Raw genomic sequence first — 24,778 nt, 5'->3', positions numbered from 1 at the left:
GGCCTGCCCCCAGGCGGCGGCTCGCACCCGCAGCACTACGGCCGCCTGCCCGGGACCATCTGGAGCTACACGCAGGTGCGGCGCACGGGCGGCGGCGGCGTGGAGACCGTGCAGGGCCCCGGCGTGTCGTGGGTGCACCCCGACGGCGTGGGTGTGCAGATCGACACCATCACGCCCGAGATACGCGCGCTCTACAACGTGCTGGCCAAGGTGAAGCGCGAGCGAGACGAGTACAAGCGGAGGTGAGTGGGGGCCCGCCCCTCCCCCAAGCCCGGGCCCCGGGGTCGCGGGGCCAGGTCTCGAAGCCGCGGAATGCGTGTGTCCGGGAGGGGCCGGGGCTGCCAGCTGGTCTTGGCAGGTGGGCTGGAAGCTGTGTTTGCAGAGTGCCCTGCCCGGCTACAACGTGCTTGCAAAATGCAGTTATCTGTATAGTTCCGAGAATGGACCCGGCGCTGACTGACGACGGTAGGGGACACCTCGGGGCTCTCGCTGGGTCAGATTCATTATCTTCTAGGCGGCATAATGACCATCGGTGTTTTACGTGATCTCACTTATTTTCACAGCAATGCAGTATGTGGGTTTTCTTGTTCCCATTTTGTAGCTGAGGACACAGGCACAGAAATACAAGTGCCTGGTAAGGGGAGAACCAGGAATCTGAACTTAACTGCTCCTGCTCGGTTGTCTCCCAGCCTAGGTGTTTTCCCAAGGACATAAGAGATGGTGTCCCTTCCCTCTATGGAAAAGGAAAAACGCTTAACCACCCCTCTGCCTTTTCCTCCCTTGGATTACACGAAATCCTGTGTATGGAAATGGATAGCCCTGTCCTTACCAACTGGGACCAGTCTGCCTTCTTGCTTCAGCTCTGTAATGCCTAGCTGGCATCAGAATGGCCACAGCTTTAAAAATACACCCCGTTTGCCTTCTACACCCCAACCGTCTTGTTTTATTGGGCCACACACACTCACTCTACAGGCCCACAGGAGGAGATAATAACCTTGGGTTCAGGCTGGCCAGACCTCTGTCTCAGGCTGGGCTGAAGGAGCAGATTGCTTGCAGGGCTGACCACATGTCCCTGCCCGGCCTAGATCCCCAGCTGGGAAACTGACATTGCTTCCTGCCTGCATCCTGGCTGACAGTGCTGTCTGCTGGCCTGCGGAGGAGAGGGGAGGGGTCTGTCTGTACAGTCAGCCCGGGTGGGGGCAGGGCCCTGTGCTGCCCCAGTCTGCATCTCCAGCGTGCCTCTAAACTCCAGGGCTTGGAGGATGTGCTGAGAAGGATCTTGCCCTGCACTCCTTGGGTTCTGGTGCTCACTTGAGCAGAGTTGTGCCCAGGGAGCTGGACCTGGGCTGCTTCTTTTTCTTCCACTGCATAAGCTGGCCATAGGCATTCAGATGCCACCGCCATCACTGCCAGTGAGATAGTTGAACCACTGAGAAACTGCTCTTCAGAGGGATGGGAATGATAAAGTCTACACATGAGTTGGTTTTGCTTGCAGGGAGGGGGGAGGGTAGGATGCTGCTTTTTAGGCGGTGTAAAGGGATGGTATAGGGATGGGAAGTGATTAGAGGTGACAACCTGTGAAACTAGCAGCTCGCTGAGGCTGAGGCCCGGAGCTGCTCTCGGAGCCCTTCTCCAGGGCTGGTGGTCACTTCTGAAGTCCTTTGAGTGCTGTGGTGGCCCAGCCTGGGGAGTCTTCCTCTCTGTCCCTGTGGGTGGTGTCTTTGGGGCGGGGTGGGGAGGGAAGTAGGCACTTGCTCTTGATGGAGGAACTTGGAGGGATGGGCCCTTCTGTTGGTCATTGTGAATTGTGGCATCACGTGCCAGGCTTTTGTTGTGTTTGTTTTATTGTGTCTGCTTTCTGGACCTGGCTACTAAGGAGATGGAAACACTGTGGCAGGTCTTAGAGGAGATAGGCTGGCATTGGGCAATGCTGTTAAGTTGCACCCAGGGTGTGGGGTGTGATGTCACCTTTGGCGCTGGTCTGGAACGAGCCGGGTGCTGCCGAGACAGGTGGAGCACGGGGTGGCCCTCTCCCTGCCTAGGGGACAGGCCTGCACCTTCTCTTCCTCTGTATTGTCGGTGCATCTGGCGGGCGCATCTTGCCTGAAATTGACTTGGGGGTCCGGTTGGATTTTCCCCAAGCAAGTGTGTGCCCTTCCTTGGACCTCAGTTTCCCTATCTGTCAAGTAAGCGATGCTCCTCAAAGACCTCAGCTGCCTCAAAGAGGGGCTTTAGGAAGTCCTTGAATATACATAAATAATTAAGTATAAATATAATGATTCATATGTAAATGATAGATTATTAAACATAAGCACAACAATTAAAATACAAGTAAAATAATTAAATATAAATATAAATTAACATTTCAAAATATATAAAAATGTTTATATGGTCATGAAAACGTAGTCTCTCACTTTCAAGTTCTTACTGCCGAGTCATTAAAACCCATGGACGTTCTGAGATGGCAAAGCAAGTCACTGAAACTGTCCCCCTTGGTAGCTACTTGTCTCTGTGAGTGAGGATTTTCTTGACACTCTGTAGATAAAACTGGGGCTAGAATTAAACCGAATGAGGACCTGTCATCCATAATCCCAGCTCCTTGGATTAATGGGCCAAATAACCTCATCCACCTCATGGATTGAATTTAGAACAGGTGACTTGTGTATTGGAACTGACAATCTACATTTACACAGGTAACATTCTGTTTTTATTTGTTTCTACATTTAGGTTTCTCATCATAGTTTTCTTTTGGGAGGAAAGCAGGCCTTTGATTAACTTTTATTAAAGAATATCTTAACAACCACTGGGCTAGATGATCAGAAAGGCTCTTCCGGTAATGACATGTCTGAGTTTGAGTCTCCAGCTGTGTTCCGGCGCCCTGTCCATAGGAGAAGCCACAGTCTATGGCATGAGACCGAGCCAGAACTTTTGGCCCCCAGGTCTTCAGTTTCCCCTCTAGTGTGGGGTCGCAAGCGGTGACCAGTGACCAGTGGAAGGAGTCTGTGCTGAGAAAGGCAGGATTCCCGGCATCCTCTTCAGGGGCTTGAAGTCAGGAGACCCCACTCAATGAACCCCAAAGGACGATGGGTCCGTTGGTCTCCACGCTGGAGGCCTTTGGCGTCCCCTGCATGATTACACCCATAGCCATGTACTTCCACCTATATTATTACTCACGCAAAATGCTTTTTAATAGCTTTATTGCCATGTAATTTGCATGTCACAAATCCTCCCATGTTCAGCATACAGTCTAATGATTTTTAGTAGATCCACAGAGTTGTGCAACCATCACGACTATCCGGTTTTAGAATACTTGCATCACCCCCAAAAGCGCCTTCCTGCCTGTCTGTGCTTCGTCCTTGGGCCCAACCAGCCCGGGCTGCACCCAGCTGCTTTCTGTAGATGGGCTTTTGCTATACATGGAGTCCTCTCCTGTGTAGCCTTTGTGCCTGGTTTCCCTCACTGACGACTGTTGAGGCTCATCCGTGTTCTAACATGAGTCAGAAATAGTCTCCTTCACAGTACTGAATAAACAGTCCACTGTCTGCAGCCCTACTTGTGAGCACCCCACTGCACCTACATAGTCAATTACACTGAAATGTGAAAACCACTGTGTACCACCTCCCATTCCTCAGGCGCCATCCGTGACACGGGACCTTGCTTTCGAAGCCCCTGCACAAATCCGAGCCCCTGGGTGCCCTGTTCCTTTGGGCCATTCAGCTCGGAGCTCTTTACCACGTGGGAAGTGTGGCCACCGAAACTGTAACACTGGCTAGGTTGTGTGATTTGGAAACCAAAACAAACATCTCTGGCTGGTCATCACCCAGTATCACCAAAATACCCTGTTCTGAGTTTGCAAGCAGGGGGCTTTTCCCCGGGAGATTCCTGCGAATCCATCTGAACTTTGAATAAGTGGAGCCGTTTCTGAGGTTCAGCTCTGCCACTCTGTGCTGTGTGACCTCAGGCCAGTTGTTTCCCTCTCTGAGCCTTCACCCTCACACCGGAGGGGGTTCCTCTACCCTCAGGTCTGACTTCAAGGGGCTAGGGCAGGGCTGAGCCACCCTTCTCTTGCCCAGAGCCAGTGTGGTTTGGGACAGCTGCCTTTCTTCCTCTCCCTGCAGGTTCTGCAGTGTCTTTGGCCCTGACTGAAGTCAGCCTGGAGGGTTGTTTTCCCCTGGCACCAGGGGTGATTGGCATTTCCCTTGGAAGTCAAGAGGGCCCACAGTGCTCATTTAGAGCCCTGGGATCCTGAGCAGGGTGCCCTTGGGCGACCCTGGGAACAGCCCAGGGATTGAGCGCCTGGAATTCAGGTGTTCCCCCACCCCCACCCACCCTGGTAGCAGCTGCAATTCCACAACTGTGGAATTGGTATCTGAGGAAGATCCAGTTGGGAAACAGGAGTCTGCAGTTTAGGAAAAGGAAATTGCTGATGCAGCAGAGAACTTCCATTTTTGAGAGGGAGAAACTGAGGCCTGGGGTGGGGGATGACCCTCGAAGACGAGCTGGCCAGATCTTCTGTGCTTTTCCCCACACTCGGAGGTGATGCCTACACCATGTGCCTGGGCTCAACAAGGTTCTGGCCTTTTTTTTTTTTTTTTTAAGATTTATTTATTTGTGCATACAGACATACAGAACTGGGGTACAGGCCAGAGGTACAGGGGCGGTGAGAGGATTCCCCAGAGACAGAGTGGGGAGCAGAACAGGCTGACTGACAAAGTACACTGCTGAGGGAGCAGTGGGGGGATCGGGAGAGGTCTGTTGCGCCCTTTGGGTCACCTCCGGGGTGGGGATCAAGCTCATGCTGAAGTGGCTTTAGCTTCTCAGTGCTGTGCTTTGACAAGCTGCATCACCCGGAGGGCCCAGTTCTGGCCTCCTTTATATGCATCTGCCTTGAAACTGTTTTTAAAAAGCACTTGCAGAGATGGCAGGGACGTGGGTCACAGATATTTCTGACGGTGAGCGGGAGGGGTTGGGCTGTTGGCCCAACGGAGAGCTCAAAAAAGGGTGGTGGGGGGCCAGGGGAGCATCCTTGCCTCCCCTAACACCCTGAAGGCCCTTGAGCAAGTGGGGTGCTAGCCCGTGGGTACCCCAAAGCTGGAAGCTGGTGGTGGGGCTTCAGTCCCTGAGATGGCCAGAGACACTTTCATCCTTTTCTGAAGCTGCCGCTGACAGGAATTCTTTATTTCCAATTTTCTCGTGAGGCGGCCTGGTGTAGGAAGGCGTCATGGCTCTGCCATGCTCCTTGCGCCTGAGGGCCAGGGCTTGGCCTCTGAGCCGCCTGAGCCAGGGAGGACTGTGTATGAAGGCACCGGGGCTGGGCAGTGTCAGGGGTTCAGCCCCCAGCCCAGCCCACCTCCTTCCCCCCACCCCACTGTGTCTGTTCCCTGAATTTACAAGGATTCCCAACACCCAAGGAAGGCGCCAGAGATGGTGCTGGGGGTGGAGGGAATAAAAGCGACTTCTTTGTCCAGATCTAAGGAGGGTGTTCTTCCCATTCTTAGCCCTTGATTTGTGCCTCCGGAAATCTCTGGCCACCCCCACCCCCTCCCCACCTCCTTTAGCTGAAACACACCCCCTCCACCCACACCCTGGCCGGCTCCTCAGTATTCCAAAGTCTCTTGGCTGGGCTGGCATTCTGTGTGGGGACAGATTTGGGAGGGATTCTCAGAGCTCAAGCTAGAGGGAGGGGAATGGGTCCCAGAAAAGAAAAGGAAGCACGGACAGCTGAGGATTCCTTCCCCAGGAATGCGGGGCGGGGCCTTTGCCTTGGCCACCGGATGGAGGCCCTGGCCCCCTTGGCCACACTCACTCACTCGCTCGCTCACACACCCGCTCACTCACTCACTCGCTCGCTCACACACCCGCTCACTCACTCGCTCACTCACACACTCGCTTGCTCACTCACTCGCTCACTCACACGCTCGCTCGCTCACTCACACACTTCACACACTCGGTCACACACTTCGCACACTCGGTCACACACTTCACACACTAGGTCACACACTTCGCACACTCGCTCACTCACACACTCGCTCACTCACTCACACGCTCGCTCACTCACACACTTCACACACTCGCTCACGTGCACACTCGCTCACTCACTCACACACTCGCTCACACTCGCTCACTCACTCACACACTTCACACACTCGCTCACTCACACGCTCGCTCACTCACTCACACGCTCGCTCACTCACACACTTCACACACTTGCTCACGTGCACACTCGCTCACTCACTCACACACTCGCTCACACTCGCTCACTCACTCGCACACTTCACACACTCGCTCACTCACACGCTCGCTCGCGCACTCGCTCACTCACTCGCTCGCTCACACACTCGCTCGCTCACTCACACACTTCACACACTCCCTCGCTCACTCACTCGCTCACTCACACACTCGCTTGCTCACTCACTCACTCACTCACTCACTCACTCACACACACACACTCGCTCACTCCGGTGTACCCACACACGCTCCCTCCAGCCTGGTTTCCGCACCCTCACAGTGCCAGTGTCTGAAGGCCATGCAAGGGTAGGCCTAGCATCTGAACGCGTCCTTCGTGCAAGGAGAGGCTCTGACTTCCAGGAGAATTGATTTAAACCGTGTCTGTGTCTGGGAGGCCGGAGCGGCACCAGGGTTCTGCAGCCGGCGGGTGTCCCGTTTACTCCCCGTGTCGGGGAGGGGCAGCCAGGGCCTGAAAGGACGCAGCCCTGTTTGGCCCCTATGCTCAGGAGGAGGACGTGTTGTTTTTCCCCCCCAACCCCCCCCCCCCGTTCCATCAGGGCTTCCCGAGCACCCACCACCTCCCCTCGCGGCACCCCACACCCTGAATCTGCGACTGCGAGCTCTGGGGGCTGCCTCCCTCCGGTCTGCCTCTTTGTGTCTACCTTGAGCAAATATTGGAGCCTTGGGGAGGCTCCGTGAGGGGATGGGGGTACAGGGCACAGATGACACCCCCAGAGACGCCATGTCCAGGGACTGGAAGCTGGAGGAGGGGACAGGTCTGGACTCGGGCCGGGAGACTCGAGTATGTGTACATATATATTTATGTACATATGTACATGTATATATTTATATATATGTACATATATATTTAGTTTCTCAATTTGCATATAATGTACATCAGGTGCAGCCCCACAGAGCCAGGGAGTCGCGCCATGAGTCACCCCTGCCCCATCCCCTTAGCTCCTCCCTTGAGCTCCTGCCCTCACCCACCCGCCCTCCGTTGGGCACCCCCACTCCCTTGCAGAAGGTCTCGGCTTTATTGTTGTCTGATTACTTTTGGTGCATTTTTGTAATTGTTGTTATTCTCCCCCTCCCCGGCCCCCCCTTATTTGGCTCCCCTATAGTCCTCCTATGAACGAAACCAGCCCATATTTTTCTTTTTCCTCCCGCCTGACTCCACTCCTGGAGCTCCAGGGCCAGCACATCAGCCCCACAAGTGTGCGTGAACACCCGCCACCCGCCGCCCGGTGCAGACCTTGCAACTCTCGCTGAGCCTCGGTTTCCCCGTCTGGAAAAGGGAGGCGCCGACATTTGTGTCGCTCAGGGAGCTACAGCTCCTGGAAGCAGGATGTTCCAGAAGAGCAGCACGCGGGATTACACGGGGCAGGGCCCGGGTGCCCTCGGGGTGAGGGCGGTGCCAGCTGTGAGGGCAGAGTGGAGAGCCAGGTGGACGCTGGGGAGGGCGGCTGTGCCCCACTGGCAGCATGCGGGGTGTGCAGCCTCTGGGGATGCCGACTTCAAGGGGCCCACGGGATTCCAAGCCAGGCGGGGGCTGGTGCCACTTCTGACGCTGCTGCCCGCTGCCAGGGCAGGGCCCTCCCACCTCGGTGGGCACTGGTGCTTGACTGCCTGGGCGGGATGTGGTTTCTTACTCTGGTTCCTGGTACAAAAGAAGACAGTTGCCACCCAACAGTGAACCTGGCCCGTGCCTCTTCCTTCCTCGTGGGGCCGTGGCCTGGCCGAGGCCCTGCTGGCCTCGTGTGGGCGCCCCATGCCACCTGGACGTGAGGGTGGGCCCGCTGCCCGTGAACACGTCCTGCTGAGAATCTGTGCAGGGCTCTGGCACCTCAGTTTGTTGCTCTATAAAATGGGGGTGAGGCTTCTAGTGAGGTCTGCTAAAAAAAAGATGTAAAAAAAAAGAAAAATGGAAACAAAGGAGTGTGAAACGTTTTTTTTTTGGGGGGGGGAGGGAAACCGTAATGACGGAATAGCCGCCATTGATTGGCTGCTGTGTGCGAGGCTCTGAGGATTTCCTGAAACAAGTGAGATTTCATTATTAGGGGAACTCCAGGAGGTGGGAATTGGCTCTGGCTTTACAGATGAGAGGTCCCGAGTGAGACAAGAAACCTGCCCTGATCTCTAGACCCCAAGTTCAGTGCCCATCCCTGGGTGGTGGAGGGGGTGGGGTGGTGGCCGGCTGGCCTTGTCCCAGGCCACCTGAGGTGTGGGGGGCTGGCCCAGGGCAAGGAGGTGGCAGGAGGCAGGCCCAGGCTTGGGGGAACCCCGGCACCTCTCACAATATTGCCAACGGGGGTGGCAGAACAGGAGGCGGCTGTGTGCCGCGAAGACTGCCTACTGTCACTTTACGGTAATTCTTGAGGAGCCACTGATTCACTGGCAGGCATGAGCCTCCACGCGCCCGTAGCAGGCTGTCCAACCCCCTACTCTTTGGGCCCTCATGCTCTAAGAAGCTGCCAGCGTGGCGGGAGCCCTTGGTCTGCCACCAAGAGGTGCCATACCTAGGCTGTGGGTCTGGCAGGGGAAGGAGTGGGGAGCAGGGAACACCGTTAGTCCCTGCCTGGCACTGCCAGCGACATGACAGAAACCAAGGCCCACAAGAAGGACCTTGCCCTAGCCTCGAGCCAAACCAGGGCTACAGATGCATCAGAATCGAAGTTACACTCCTTCCGTCATGCCCGCCCATCCTGTCCCTAAGTGCCCCGGGACAGTGGCCTGGGGTCTGGCCCGCTGGGCATTAAGCAGGAGAGATGTCTGGTGGAGGGAAGGAAGCTGACCTCTGACCGAAGCTCTGCCTCACTTTTGCTTTTGGCTGGTGCTGTGAACTTGGCCAGCTTACGCAGACCTTGTTACTGTCCTTCTGCGCTTCTTGGTGGGGAAGACGGGACTGCTGGCTGTGGATGTCTGAGAAGCCACGCTCCATCCTCTTCACCCCTGTGGGCAGTGTGGGGTCCCATGGGGGGAAGCTGACATAGCTCAGAGTCTGGGGACAGTGAGACAACACCCCGGTGACAGGGCCTGCCCACATTGTTGTTTAGTTCATTCACCAGACCTTTGTACAGTGTTGCTTCTTGCCAGGCTCTTTTCAAAGCAGCCTGGAAACATTTAATTCAGGCAACCTCCCGACCACCCTAGGAGTTAGGCGCCATCACTCGCCCACTTTAGAGATGTGGAGACTGAGCCAGAGACATCGGGGGGCTGGCTGAGACATGGCGTGGCACGGGCTAAGACTGGAGCCCGGGAAGTCGGGCCCCAGACGCAGCCTTTGTCTTGCACCATACCCAGGAAGGGGCATGTCCATCGTGAACCCCATTCCTGCTCTGGGCCTCGGTTTCCACGTCTGTGAAACGGGAGCAATCATGTCTTGAGGCTGGAAGATGGAGGGCCGCGATCCTGTGCAAACGCCTTTGACCGGGGGTGCCGCGGCTCGGGGCTGAAGCCCTGGTCTCCAGCTGCCGTCCGAGCTGCGGCCTCCCCAGGCTCCGTGCACTGTGTGGGTCCCCTTTCGACTCACACCTCCCCTGGCGCTCAGTTTGGACAGAAACTTGTGAAATGCAGCAGCCTGGGGCAGAGTGTTCGTGTTGAACTTGGGAACTGGGACAAGCAGAAGCTGAAAGTGTCTCGGCTGCTTATCTGCTCCGTGACCTTGAGAGTCATTTGTGTGTGTCATCTGCACGGTGGGGACAGTCACAGTGCGTGGACGGCTGGAGAAAGCCATGAGGTGGCAGCTGCCGGGGTGGTGGCTCAACATGGCTGGGGGCTGTAGGAACAGGGTCTGGGATTGAGTGGCATGAGGAGCCTGGCCTGGCTGGCAGGCCCCCCCACGTTCCCTGACACCCCCACCCCACCCCCATGGCTGTGCGGGGCGGGGGCTACCTCCAAGCGGCCCTGAGATGCTGACTCAGCACATGCTCCGCTCAGCCCTTGGGATGCGGCTTCACACAGCACCCCCGGTCTGTTGCTTGATGGGGAGACGCCCCCGCAGTGGAGAAGCTGCCTTCTGCTCTCTTAATTGGCCATTTTTATTACTTGGGTTATTTAAAACGGCACTTGGCTCACTGCCGCCTGGTTGCCGTCCTGGGGGGAGGGAAGTAATGCTGCTCTAAGTGGGCCTTGTGAAACTCCCGGGCAGGCAGACGCCTCCTGGGCAGGGTCAGCACATCTGCCCGGGGCACTTTAGCACCCCTTTGCCCAGACTCACTGTGGTGGTGGGCTGAAGGCCTCCGATAGGGGCCTGGGATGGGGGAGACAGGGCCTGGAGTAGCTTGGAGAGAGCTGGCTTAGCAGCAGGCCCGGGTGGAGAGCGAACCCTGCAGCCAGCTCCTGGTGGACCCTGCAGGGCCCGAGCCCTGGGGATTCTGGAGCGCACCTGGGACAGCTGAGGGCCTGTCCAGTCTTCGTGGTGGCGACAACGGCTGAGGTGTGGTCTGAAGGCCCAAGGCGAGCAGGATAGGAGGGCGACTGCGCTCCGGGGAGTGAGAACAGCTCGTGTAAAGGCTGGGAGATGAGGGTGCCCCTCACGCCCAGGCCGGGGTGGGGACGGTCAGAACCCAGCTGCCTGCGCTTTCCTCTCCCCACCTTGCTTTCCCCCCAATTTCTTCCCGCCTTTCTTTGTGCTGTTTTTCAGGGGCTCCTCTCCTCTCCTCTCCTTTCTTGGTTTGGTCTCTGCACCCAGGGCTGACTCACCCCGCCCCCAGTGCCCCATCTGAGGCAGGGCAGGCTTGTGAGAGGGGCCCACCACCTCCTGATCACAGGCCTGGGCTTTGTGAGCCCGTGTGTGCGCATCTGCTGGTGAGCGTGTCCGGGAGCCTCCCTTCTTCCCTGCGGAAGGAGGGAGCCCCCCACAGGTCGAGACCCCACCTCTGGTTAGCCCCTGGGGTCCTTGACATCTTGATGGGGGGCAGGAGAGGTGTCCTGGTCAGAGGGAGAGCTGCTGGGTCTTGGAGGTCAGTACCAGTTATCCCGGGCCTCCCTCTCCCCACACCCCCATCTCCTGCCAGGTTTAGGCTGAAGACTAGACATAAGTTGGGGTGTCACCTCACCTCTCCGGGCCTCACCACTGTACTCCTGTGACTTCCTCTTACCCTCCCTCCCACACTGGCCCACCCAGGCCCTGCTGCCAGGCAGGTTGGTTCTGTCTCCATAGAGATGTGCACGCACCTTCTTCTTTTTAAAAAGACAGAGAGTTCATCTGTCAGCGCTCTGTAATTTTCTGTCCACTCCCACACGCGTGACCCTCGGAAGGTGAGAAAAGGGAGCCTCAGACGGGAGAGCAGCTGCCTGAGGTCACGCAGCAGAGTGGGCTGGAACCCAGGCCCCTTGAGCAAGCTTCTTTTGAAGCCCTTGAACTTGAAGGATCCTTCTGGGGGGCCCGCTTGTCTTTTAAGAGGCAGTTAAGAGGCAGTTTCGGAAACACCCAGCGAAGAAGCTGCTAGTCCTACCTGGGGGCCTAACAGGCCCCAGAGGCCCAGCCACCAAGGCCTCCCTGCACTGGCGGGGCTGCCCCTGAGGTCACTCCCGCAGGCTTGTCTTCCTACAAAAGGTCTCCATCAGGCGTTGGGATGTTGAGTGACTGACTGACCCCACTGTCTGGCCTGCCAGCCACACGCTAGGCAGTGATTTGTTTGTGTATAAAGTGGGATGATGACACCAGTGTTGTTGATGAGCCTGGCTCCATGAAGGCCACCCTGTCTCTTTTCTCCGGGGGAGCCCTGGACTTGAAAGGTCTGAGAACTTTGCAAGCTCGAGTGTGGGAGTCAGGTGAACCACGCAGACTGACCCTGCAGCCCCCACCATGTCCCCAGGCCCCCTGTCGGGATGAGACCTGAGGAGCGGTGCTTTTAGATGTGGACAGTTCTATGTGAATGTCTTCTGTGACACTGCCATTGGTGTTATACTTTATACTTGCCTTTTTTTTTTTTAAGATTTATTTACTTATGCACTCAAGAACTGGGGTACAGGTCAGAGGTACGGATGGTAAGAGGATCCACCAGAGGTATAGCGGGGAGCAGAACAGGCAGATCTACTGAAATACACTGCTGAGGGGAGCAGCAGGGAGACAGGAGAGGTCTGCTGTGCCCTGTGGGTCACTCCCTGGCTGGGGACTGAACTCGTGCTGCAGTGGCTGGGGTGTGCTTCATGGTGCTGCGCTTTAACCTGTGTACCACCAGGGAGGCCCGGCTTTACACTTGCCTTTAAAGCAAACACTAATGTATGAGACATGAGGACTTATCCAAGCCGGGGAAACAGCCTGAGCTCAGCAGACTGCCGGAGAGCCAGAATCAGCCCGACTCCAACTTCAAGGGATCCCCAACTTCCAGGAGATTGTAGCTTATTCCTCTGTGCCTTAAAGTATAAGGAACCCACGGGGGGTTAAAGGAAGTTGCTTGGGGTGTTCCTCCTTGGGTACCCTGTTGGCTGTGGCCCCCGCCTGCCTGGACTTGGGTGCCGAGGTTGCCATCAGGGCTCTGAACCTTGGTTCTCTTATCTGTAAAATGGGGCTGACAGCCTTCAGTTGCAAGGTTGTCATGGGGATTTATGACACAACCAACAGCAGCCTGCAGGGCTCTGCCTTCTCCCCCAGCCAGGCCTCCCAGCCCCCAGCCCCCAGTCCCCAGGCGGTGAGAGCTGCCTGCTCCCTCCCCTTCAGCTACAGGCTGGCCTTTGTGTTCAGCCACTTCCTGTCCTCAGCAGAGCGCCTGCTGGGGCCAGTGGGGAGGTCAGGTCCCCTCTCCTCCCCTGGGGACTGTCTGAGGGTGGCTGCTGAAGAGCACAGCCTGGCACCCCCCTGGCGCCCCCCCCCATTGTCGTGTCTCCTGGAGCCGGGGCTTCCAGGGGCCTGTTGGAATGGTCCTGAATGGGCGGCTCTTCCTGGCCCTGCCTCCTAGCCCAGCCTCTGCGTGTGGATCTGGACGAGGCCTCCAGAAGTCCCGTCTCGGCCAGCCTGGGCCTCAGCAATGGGTTCAGTCTCCCAGGCTGCAAAATGGGCTCCCTCCTCGGCCCGGCCACTGGGCTGAATTTCGGTAGTCAGACACCGGGCTAAGCTCTGCGGCCCTCAGCAGCCAGCAGGCAGCTCTGGCCTGATGGGAAGGCGGCTCCTGGCTTGGCCCACAGGCCCAGCAGTGGATGCGCTGTGAGCGAGGCTTGTGACTTAAGCTCTGGCTCCCAGACCTTGGCAGAGGTGACGTGGTTGGAGGCTGTGCTGGCATTGTTTTCCCAGGGTTGACGTCAGGGCAGCGGGTTTAGGGTTTCAGCTGAGACAAAGGCTGCTTTGTAGCTTCTGCCCAGTGTAAGTCCAGGCACATCACCCCCAAGGTAGGAAATGAGGAGGAAGGGATTAGAGGGCCCGCAGAGGGCCCAGGGCTGAGGCTGGCTCACCCTCAGCTCTTCTAAGGAGGAAGGCTGTAAGCCTGCGGCTGCCCACATTCCCCTCCATTTCCCCGAGAGCGTCTTGCCTGCCAGCGTGGTGCAGACTGTGTGAACTTGCAGTGTGAGAGTGACCGCGCGGGGGTCTCCATGGCTGTACCTCGGTGGGCGTACGTACACCTCGGTGGGCATACGCAGCTGTGTGCAGATGAGGAAACAGCCTTGGCAGGTGGAGGGACTTGGTACTTGCTGGAGCGAGCAAGCGGCAGGGCTGGCACATGAACTTGGGTCTCTCTGGCCTGGAAGATCACGGCTGGCTTCCGTGCTGTTGGTCTTATGTCAAGCCCAGCTTAGGGAAGGGGCTCCAGAGGGTGGACAAGCCCAGGGGAGGCCACGGCAGAGAAACGCTTCCCTTTGGGCAGCTGTTGCTTTAATTTCTTGGGCTCCAGAGGTGGGTCACTGAGCGTGGGGGGCGGGGAGTGACGTGTGGGCGCATGGCGGCGTATGTGTGTACAAGTTGGAGGAAGGGATTGGACACCGCAGGGTCTGTCATCATGGGAAAGTGACCCCAAGGCCTGTGGGCAGGTGTAAGGAATCATCCGGGGGCCACCTGGGGCCTTCTGTTCTTTTTTAGGTTATTAGCCTTCTTCACTATTCATTTGTCCATCCCTCCACCCAGCCTATTTGTCCTTCCATCTGTCTGTCCACCCGTCCCCCCTCCCCCCTCCATCCTTCCTTCCTTCCTTCGTTCCGTCCATCTGTCTTTTTTGTGCTTGGCCCTGGCCCTGGGGATGGTGCTGTCGGAACCAGAAAGGCAGACTCTTGTCCCTAGGGATCTTGCTGAATGACAGTTAGACCAGAGGTGGGAGAGTCCTCAAGGAGATTTCGTTTCTCAACCCCAACACAGCTTTTCGGAGAGGGTCACCGACTTATCTGACTTATTCTGTCCAGCAGAACTGGCCTCACAGCCAGGCCCGTGGTCCCCAGCTCCGAGGCTGTGTACTTGGCCCGTGGCCCTTTCACCTGCCCTCTCCCCTCTTCTGGCATTCTTGGCTTTCTGGAGCGCTCTGCTGTCTGTCCTGAGAGGCGTGCAGAGATTCTGGCTGGACAGGCACACAGGCCCCGGGCTGGAGCTGAGCTTGATTGCTCTGCTCCGAGTGGACACTGTGGCCTATTTGGGTGTCAGGTTGGTCAGTCACTCAGCTGAGCTCCAGTTTTGTCTGTCCTTGTCTGGCCCGCTGTTCCCAGGGGCAGGGTCTCCGGAGGTGACCTATGCTCCCTTGCTATTGTGAACCCCACGGAAGCTCTTCCCGCCCGGGAGGGGCCTGCCAGGGCCGCATCTGGTGGCCTTTGCCCCCGACTCTTGCCACACCCACACGTGCTTCTCCTTGTGTCTGTGGACTGGGCAGGGCAGACCTGGTGACCCTCCCCAGCAGCACCCAACCCCTTCCACCCCCTGGAGCTTACCTGTTTCCCACCCAAGATCCCTCTTGGTGCACACACCTTGTTGGGGCATGTCCTTTGTGGAGAAAGACCCGGGTCCCTGGAGGATTCCTGTGAGAAAGGCACATTCCTTCCTCTCAAGTCAGTGGGTCCTCCCAGCCGCAAGTGCCAGGAGCCCAGGGGTCACCCGCACCCACCTTTCCAGATGGGAAACTGAGGCCCAGAATGGTTGAGCAACATGTGCAGGGCCACGCAACCTGCCGGGTGGAGTTGAGTCTCCTTCACTGGACCATGCCAGTTCCGGGGTCTGAGAAGGGGTGGGATTGTCCAGCCCCATGAGGGTGGCTGGCGGCCTTCTGCCCTGGAGGTCTCTGCCCCAGACAGTGACCCTAGAGACAAAAAGCTGGTTCCACCTGGCTCCAGGTGGTTCCACAGGGCCCCAGCTGGTGTCGTGGCCTCCTTTGCTCACCGCGGAGCCACAGTGCCTCTTCCACTCTGACCTGAGCCACGGCTCTTTCACCCCACGGCCCCCTGTCTGGCTTTAGGCCCTGGAGAGGTTCCTCCCCCCCCCAGGGTGGAGACTAGCCAGGCCAGGCCGTGGGTCCAATGATGAGTCAGTTGCTGAGGAGATACTAACTCTTGTGGCTAGGGCAGGAAGGGGTTAAACAGTCTGCCTGTGGGTCTGGGCTCCCAGCTGGTGTCCTGGCCCCTCAGGCCAACCAGGCCATCTGGCCTGACAGAGACATGTGTTCCATCTGTCCCCAGGTAAAGTCACCACTAGGCGGCCAGCCTGCCTCCTTTATGGGCTTGATGGGGTGGGCGTGGACCAGCTGGCTGTCCCTGGAGGCCAGGCCGGCAGGGAAAAGGCCCCCTCAACTCCTCAGTCTGCCCTGGGGGTGCCCAGCCCTCTGCCAAGGAAGGAGGAGGAAGAGCCTGCACTTTTTGTGCAGATGGCTTCAGAGAGGTGTAGGGGCGTCACTGCAGACACAGCGGGGCTCACCCCCAGGCCCTGCAGGCTGCTCAGCGCCCCCTCCCCTCAGCGCTCTAGCTCAGGAGCAGTTTCACCCAGGACGTAGCAGTTTGAGGGGCTGCTGTGTGCCAGCTACTGGGACACTGGATACCTGCAGAAAGAAGCCTCCTATGGGAGAACAGCACCTCTCAGGCCGAGGACTCTTGCAGGCAGACTAAGGGGTACCCCGGGACCCCCAAGCTTGCACGCTCTAAGGGGGTTCTGCCATCCGCCATGTAAAGGCAAAACATACTCTTCGCATTTAAGGCCGCGAAAAGAAAAGAACTTTAACAGAATTAGTGAGCAGTAGAGAGAAGAAAGGACAGTAGTGTCCCATGAAACCCCACCCTCCCCTGGTGGGTAGATGCCCAAGCCCCAAGGCCCTGGCACCTTCTGGTGGGGACCCATAGGGAAGGGGCAGCAGGTGCCGGGCAGGTGGTTTCTGGAAAGAAAGACAGAAAATCAAAGCCCAACTCAGATAAAGCTGCCACTGTCGGCCTCCCCGCGGGTCTCTTGCCCACGGGTCTCTCACCCACGGGCTCTTCTGGGGGTCTCCTTCCAGGCCTCCCCTTCCGTAGGTGGGACAGGGAGCACCGAACCTCCTCTTTCTATGAAGATGATACCGTTACACCTGGGCCCCGGGCCAGCCCCCCTCCCCGCCACCCCTGGAGGCTGGAAGTGGGGCCTGTTCACTAAGATAAGCAAAATATTATGTACCAAATTGTACCGTCTCACAACCCAGCGAGGCGGGTACGAGTGTTACCCCCATCTCACAGATGGGGAAACTGAGGCTCGGGCACATCGAGGACGAGGCATGTCGCCAGTAAGGTAGGGGCTGCATCTGTCTGACAGCCAGTGCCTTGGGTAGGGGCAGGAGACAGGTGCAGAAGGTCTCCCCCTTCCCTGCGGCCGCTCCCTCTGGAACCATCTCCTTTTTTGGCATCTTGCTGAGTCCAGGCTGCGGGTCATGTGTCTGGAGACCAAGGCTCGGGGGACGGAGGCCCCAGTGAGGTTCAGGTTCGGGTTGAGAGGGGAGACTGTCCTGGCCCTCTCCTCCCCTGGGCTGGGCACTCTGCAGCTCCTTCTGGAGCCTCTGCTGTCTGAGGTCTTCCTGCCCATCTGAGGGCTCTGGGGACGGGGTCAGGCCTAGGGGACCACACCTCCGTCAGGTTCAAGTAGGACCCAGGCTGGCAGCCCAGGGTGGGAGCCTCGGTTATTCCTTCTCACAGTCAAGAGTTTGGAAGTGATGCAAGGTCCTTTCGGACTCCTGGAGATGGACCTTGGGGCCAGGCGACACTCCCTGACCTTCCGTCCATTCCGAGGTAGGTGGGCCAGGAAAGGAAGCTGAAGCTTTGGGACCAGAGAGACCTGTGCTGCGACCCAGCCTCTGTCTCTCCTGGGGAAAGCTGAGGTCAGTCTGTGCTGTGAACTTGGGCTCTGGAGCCGGACAGCTGGAGTCCAGTCCTGGTACCACCACTTCTTCGATCTGGCGCAAATTGTTCTCTGGGTCTCAGTTTCCCTGTCTGTAAAATGGGCACAACAGCACTGAGCTCATTGGGGGTTGTGAGAGTTAAAATGAGTTAAACATACATGTCTCCTAACACTTCATAATGTGAACTGCGATGAATGTGACCCTGGGCATGTCGCCTTGTTGTAGGGCAGGGAGGGGGCCTCCCAGAACCCCCAAACCTGCCTGCTCTTAGTGAGTTCTGAATTTCTGCCACATCAAGACAAGACATATAGAGCTTTGATGAAAGGAACTTTAATACAATGAGTGTGCAATACAGAAAAGACAAAGGATAGAGTTTTCAAGCCAAGCACCCAAAGTTAGCCATCCCCGCGTGGGTAAAAGTGCAGCCAAACAGGGTTGGCCCAAAGCGCGCCCCAAGTCGAAGCACCTTCCGGCGGGCACCCACAGGACAGTGTCAGAAACAGCCAGCAAGTCTGGGAGCAAAAGAACAAAATTAAGTCAAGATAAACGCTGCCATAGTCACCCCCCGCGGGCCTCTCACCCACGTCTGTGTCCCCCGGTCCTGGACCGAGACACCAGAGCCGCGTGTCCACACCACTCTGCTCCACGCGCCTCCTCAGCGCCGGCTTGCTTCCTCCCTTCTTCAGTCTTCGGCTTCCTCAGCTCCACCCTCCCTTGGGTAGGGCCCGACCCCGGGACCTCCCCTTTCCCTGTCTCCCTTACAGCCTCACCTGTGGAACCTGTTTCCCCCTGGGCAGAATGGGGGTGAGGAGGAGAGAGCTCGAGCAGGGTCTGTTCCAGAGACACTCCTGCCCCCACTGGTGTCCTGGGCATCTGCCCATGTCATTCCCCCCCATATGCAGGGAAGTGACCCCTCTCTCCTCCGCGAGGGGGACTCCGGTCCCATGAGTGGTGGAGAGGGTGTGTGTGTTGGGGGCACCCCAGATTCCTCTCCCCTGGTTCACATGAAGTTGAATGTCAGGCCTGCCTGGTGACAGGAAGCTGATGTGGAGCGTGAGTCTGTTCCCTCGAGCGGTCTTTAGTCCCTAATCCCGTTCTTGGTGGGTCTGGAAGCCTAATTACCTGTCCTTGCCAGCTAGGACAATCAGGTCACGGAGCACATGGTCTGCCTGCCACGACCCGTCCTCAGTTGCACCAGCCCCGCGAGTGACGGCTCTGCGGGTCCCTGTCACTCTCGCTGCCCTCTCCCGGGAATCCTCCCGCACCGTGGCCCGAGGGAAGCACAGGCTCGGGATTCCTGTACTGCTCAGCCGCCGTGTGACCTCGGACAGTCCACCGCGCTCCTCTGAGCTCTCCCTTTCCAAATGGCCGGGCTCCCGAGCACCCCTTCCTGACACCCCGCGCCCCCCACATCCTGTGGTTGTTTTGTCCTCCTTGAATCCAGGTGGGGCTCACTCTCCCTCACTCCACAAGTGAGGAGACAGGACTGGAGAGGTGACTGGCTCAAGGCTGCAGCGCCTCTTTCAAACTGATGGCAGGTGGCGACTCCTGCCCCATGGGCTCTCCCTGGCTGTGGCCCTCTGGGGTCCAGGCTGCAGGTGAAAAGGGCCGTTTGGTCGCGCAGGCAGGCAGCTGCCCAGGTGGCTGGGGGGTGAGTCAGGGGCTGAGCCAGGGGTGCGGCTGATGGGGAGATTGTGCTGGCAGCAGCTGAGAGCCTCACATTTACCTGCGGGCAGCTGCAGCTGCTGGAAATAAACAGCACAGACCCAAAGTACACATTAGGGATCCAAAATAGCCTCGGGCCTTGCTGTTTTTCTCAAGCCTGTAAACATGTCCCTGGGTGGAGCCCCCCAGTCTCCTGGGCATGGGCCCCCTCGGCCTCCTGCTTCTTGGCCTGGGTGCCCAGACCCCCTGCTGGCTGCCAGCCTTGAGCAAGAGCTGGAGCCCCCCAGAGACTTGAGGTCTGCCTGATGCTGGGGACGGGGGGTGCGCAGGGGATTCTGGGGCTTTGGCCAAGCTGGGCAAAGAGGCAAAGTCCTGGGGTTTGGAGAGCTGCGAGCCTCCCCCACCCGCCCCTGGTGAGGTAGCTCAGGCGCGCAGGTGAGAGCGGTGGCCCTTGGAGGAGAGTTGCAGAGCTGGCCGTGTCTGCGGTGGTCCTCTGGGGAAGCTGAGGATGACTGGGGCGCGGCGGGGCTGGGGGAGGGGGGCAGGCAGGGAGGTGACGTCTAAGGCCTCAAGTTAGTGCTGCACTGACACAGGCTGGATCTCCTGAGGGGAGGCCGGAGGTGACACTCGGCAGACCCTTTATTAAGCAAACATTTTGTGCTTACTGTATGCCAAGTTTTGTGCTGAATTCAGGGGCTGCAGCTGTATGCCAGACATGAACCTGACCTTGAAGAGCTGAGCTAAGCAGGGGAGACCAACAGGTGAACAGTTAACATCAGTCGCAAGTAACCAGGCTCTTTGGAGTATAGCAGAGGGGTATTTCACCCTCAGCAAGGAGTCAGGGAAGGCTTCCTGGAGGAGGAGGTATATAGGCTGGATCCTGAGGTTGGCATAAGATGAGGAGCAGAGAGAAATGACAAAGGGGGTTTATGCAGGCAGATTATGTATGCAGAGACCTGGAGGGCTGGAGGGGTGCTCTCTTGTCTCACCCTAGTATGTGGACATTACGCAGGGGGAGAGATTGGGCCCATTTCTCAGGGGATCCTGATCTCACAGCCCTTCCTGTTGCGAGGGCAGAATCCACCCCAGTGAGGGTGCAGAAGGGCTGTCTTTGTGCTGGGGGCTTCTTCCACCTGAGGGAGAGGCAGCCTTTAGACCAATAGGGAAACTGAGGCATAAGCAGGATTGCTGTGGGGGTTGGGGTGAAGACATGGGGAACCTAGTCTTCCTTGCCCCTCTGGGCACTGTCCGGGCTCTGGGAGCAGCCTTGCCCTGTGGTACTTGGGAGGTGGGGAGGAGCACAAAGCTTTTAAGTCTGTAACCTTGACCCAGCGGCCTGCTTCGGTGTTACCCGCACACAAGCAGATGTATGCGTGCAGGACGTTCGTTGCAGGGTCATTTAGATGGCTGAGGCTTGGGAGGGCCCCAGGGGGCCCTTTCACTCATGGGCAGAGCGCCGAGGTGCTGAGGAGCACCCCGGAGCACGGGGCCTCTGGTGCTCAGATCCTCCCGCCTGGTGTGGTGAGGGCAGCGGTCCTGCCAGGAGAGGCTCTGGAACCTGCCTTTCCACTCCCCGAGGGAGGAGGACACCCTTTATCTGCCTCTGGGCCCTAGCACTTGGCATCTGAGTGGGCACTTGGAAATGTCCGTCTAATCTGCTTAGAAAAAGCAGGTGACTCTAAGCCGACAGCCAGATGGAGCTGGGCCGCGGCAGACACTGAGGCTGCTGGACTCTGTGCCCAAGAAACTCCCTGCGCCACTCCCGGGGGGCCTCAGAGCCAAGGCCTGTGGCAGCGCTGGGATCGAGCCCTGGCCAGGACTCGAGGGAGATGAGAGTCCTGTGTGCCTTTGTTTGACAGTGACCACCTGGCATGGATAGGCGGGCGCCTGGTGTGCACGCAGGTGTCCACCTGGTGTCCGGGGCTCTGACCAGCCCACCCAACTGAAGGGCAACAACCCTGGCCGCTTAGTGCCCGCCTAGTGAGTGTCTGAAGGGGGCTGGGCCTGCACTGAGTTTTAGCGCGCAGCCACTAGCTCTCACTTAAATGTGGGGAGCCAGAGTTCTGGGGGTGCTGGGCTTTGTCCCGAGGTGCCTGTGTAAGCAAATGGGGAACTCAGGCTCTTTTCCGCCGCCCGCCGCCCGCCGCCCGCCGCCAGCCTCTACAGCCGCCCACAGCCTTGCTTTCCTCCAGGTGTCCTTACCTGCTCGGGATACTGTGTTCATGCAAGCAGCGCCCGGAGCCCAGGGCACGCACCTCTGATTGTGGGCACCAGGCCGAGAAGCCAGAGAGTGCGGCTGTGTGCACTTAGGTGGGGACAGCTGGGCTGAGAAGCGAGGGCTCAACGGGGAGACCTGTGGCGGCCTAGCTGCTGCCTCCCGGCTCGCTGGTCTGCCTGGGTGTCCACCCCCTGAGCCTGCACTACAGGCATGTTGGGATACTGAAGGCCCCAAATCCTCTTTTCTTCTGCTCAAATCGAATCAATAGAGGACTTGCCCGAGCTGGGGTGGTGGTGCAACACCCAGCTTCCCCTCCAGCATCTCAGTCAGTCCGATTAGCCCTCTGCAGCCAGATGACTGAGTTCCCATGGAGCAGCAGAGCAAGAAGAGACCGAGACCACTTTAGGCAAACTGAGACCCAGAGAGGCCAATTTGCTGTGCCAGACCTAGTTGGGGGAGCTAGTTGGGGTGGAGGGGAGGGGAGCAGGCAGGCAAACCGTTTACTTACAGCCTTTCACAAACTGGGACCTGAGGGGGGACCTTTGTAACCCCACTTCAAGGATTCCCAAGTTGGGAGGCTCAGGGCATGGGAGCTTGTGTGCCCAGAGCATGTGGCTGTCATGGGGGGATTTGGTCTGGCTGCAAAGCTGGGGCCCTCTTTGCTCATCAGATGTCCCCTCTCCCCCTCACTCTTCAGCTAGGAGGGTGAGGCAGGTACAGGGCTGCGAAGGCCCGTCTCGGCCAGAGGGGAGGCTTGTGGCACAGGCCTCTTCCCACCTGGCTCTAAGGCCCTGAGAGGAGGTAATGGCACAGAGTGAACACCTGGCCGAGGGTGCTTTCCCCAGCAGACGCCGTCTCACCTTTGAGAGGCTGCTCAGACTTGCGGGCCTCGTGAGAGGCTGCTCAGACTTGCGGGCCTCGTGGGCCTGCGCACGGCCAGTCGCTCCCCCACACCTGTTTTCTCATCTGTGCAGTGGAATGATGACTCCTGGCTCCAGAGCCCTGGGCAGGACAGTGGCTGGTCCGGCACCTCATAAACCTTTTATAATAAGCGAGGCCCTCCCCTCTCCTGGGAGAACAGAGGCAGAGAAGGGAGAATTCACAGCACCCAGGTGCCGTTAGGAAAGCATGTGCCGGGACTGGAAACTCTGGGATGGGCACAGTGACTCACCCTGTGCACGTCTGAAGGGCTCCCTGGAGGAGGCTGAAGGCGTCGAAGTCTGAAGAGGTGCAATTGGTAACCCAGAAACCTCACCATGGTCTCCAATTTGGGACACAGATTCATCCTTGCTGTGAGAGGCTTGAGTCACTTTCCTTCTCAGGGTGGCCTGGTTTGTGGGGGCCAGTGCCCACTTGGGTGTGGTTGCAGACAGGCGCTGGGAGGAGGCTGCTTCCCAGGATACACCTCTGGATTACGAGCGTCCACGAGCTCTCCAAAGGCGTTTTCCACAAGTGACTCCAGGGTGGGCGTCACGCTGGGAACGTGGGCAGCACGGACGCCAGGTAATTGGAACAGGTGTCTCAGGTAACAGTGAAACCTCTGGCTGGCTACTTACCTGGGGCAGGTGGCCAGGGCCTCCTCTGGGCCTGGTGGTGGGAGGCCTCGTGCCTTCCGGGAAACTGCCATGAGACCAGCTGGGCTCTGGCTGCTGGGACCTCACCTGCCTCAGGTGACCTCTGCCATGCGGCCTTTGTCAGGGCAGGCCTCATGCCCTGCATTTGTGGGATGGGTCTGGGGGCATGGAGAGCAGAGGCAGGACTTGTGCTGGGTTCTGCTGGCGGGAAACGGGTCTCGCAGCAGTCTGGGGCTGGCCCAGTCATTCGCAGCCTGGTCCAGGACCAGTCTCTCCGGACTTCCCTGACCATTTGTCCTTGGAAGTCACAGAGCTGCAAGATGCACAGCTGGGGTTTGACCCCAGGGCCTCTGGCTCCAGAGCGCCTGCTCTTCTCTCCAGCACACACATCGGTTTGAACGCAGAGACGGATGTCCCAGCTGGCTTGGAGATTTTGCGGTTTCTCAAATAGCTCTGTGGTCCGTGTGGGGTGTTGGTCCAGGGACCAAGGAAATTGTTTTCCAGCTGGCTGAGTGGCCCTTAGGATGCGTCCCGTTGGACAGTACTGCATGAAGAGTGGGCAAGTGATGCAGGGGATGGGGAAGGGACTTACCCAAGGCCACACGGCGAGTCTGTCTAGATCTGGGGCTTCTGTACCTGCTGGCTGTCACGCTGCTTGAGGGTTTGTGGGGCACGAGGGGCTCGAGGGGCTCGCATTCGCTCCCCTCCCCCTCTCAGAATGTGTTCTGTGGAACACATTCATGGGATGATGCAGGGGATGGGGAAGGGATTTCCTTCCCAAGGGGAAGCCCCACAGCCAGCCATTTGCCCCAGACGGGCACCCTTGGTCCCTGGGAAACAGTGACCAAGAACTGTCCATCGGCAGTTCCTGCCTTTATCTCCTTGGCATCGTCCACCAGTGGTGCTTGGCCCCCTCTCTGGCACCTGTTCATTTGATCTGTCTACGAGCTCTGCAGAGTAGGACTCATGGACTAGGGAGGAAACCTGAGGATCCCAGCTAGGGATACGCGGGCCCTCTGGGAGTCACGCGCTGGCAGCTTTCTCAGTTCACCTGCCCTTCCTCGTGGGGTCAGTAGGAAACCCCCTCCCCCCCGATGCTGGGCACCTGCACGGCTTTGGGCACACCCCCAGAGGCGACGACGGGATGAGTGAGTGGGGGAGGAATGAGTCGATGCATGCTGCCCTCCACTCCGTGCCTGGGGCCGGCAAAGCAGCCAGAGGCCCACTACACAGAACTGCATGGAGGTGGCTTCCCTGTGTTGTTCCCTCTTCCAGCTTCCCCCAGCGTCCTCAGACGGCGCCCTAAGGTCCTATCCAGAGGGACTTAGCGATCCTCTTACAGATGGGGACACCGAGGCCCAGGGCGGAGCAGGGACTCACTGGGTTATGCCGTGGCCCCTGACCCAGGACCTTCTCCAGGCTGTGTCCCGTGGACATTACACTCCCTCCCGTGGACATTACACTCCCTCCGCCCCCTGAACTGGCTTGCACAACCTCGCCCACTGGGCTCCCTGGAGGGGGTGGCCGAGGTCCCCAGCAGGCCCGTGTGCGTGTCTATGTGGTGACAGCAGCCGGGTGGAGCTCACACTTGATACGGCGGCTCTCAGCCCGCCCATCACCAACCAGCCTGTGCTCCGGCCTGCCCGGGCCATTACCGCCCGCCCGCCTGTAATGGAATCGGCTGCCCTGGTTAAGTGTTCACATTAAATTAATACCTCCTCCACGGAGACAATCAGTTGGCATTTAATTTGCGTCTCCTTCCACAAGCGCACAGTGCAGCTGGGCAGCTGGGCCACGGATGGGCACGTCTGGAGGCGCCCCCACCC

General features: G+C 58.4%; 1 protein-coding gene across 1 annotated transcript in view; it reads left to right on the top strand.

Annotated features, from left to right (window-relative positions):
* IFFO2 (intermediate filament family orphan 2) overlaps positions 1-24,778 on the top strand; it is a 52,157-nt gene that overhangs the window by 1,478 nt on the left and 25,901 nt on the right. Inside the window, exon 2 of the mRNA XM_004679357.2 lies at positions 6-242. Within this exon, the coding sequence (XP_004679414.1) occupies positions 6-242 (237 nt within the window). The remainder of the gene's footprint in view (positions 1-5; positions 243-24,778) is intronic.

The sequence above is a fragment of the Condylura cristata genome, unplaced genomic scaffold (genome assembly GCF_000260355.1).
Source record: "Condylura cristata isolate star-nosed mole 26May11 unplaced genomic scaffold, ConCri1.0 scaffold00008, whole genome shotgun sequence".
NCBI classification, from domain to species: domain Eukaryota; kingdom Metazoa; phylum Chordata; class Mammalia; order Eulipotyphla; family Talpidae; genus Condylura; species Condylura cristata.
Note: the sequence above shows the minus strand (reverse complement) of the source record. Positions and strands in the feature narration are given on the sequence as shown.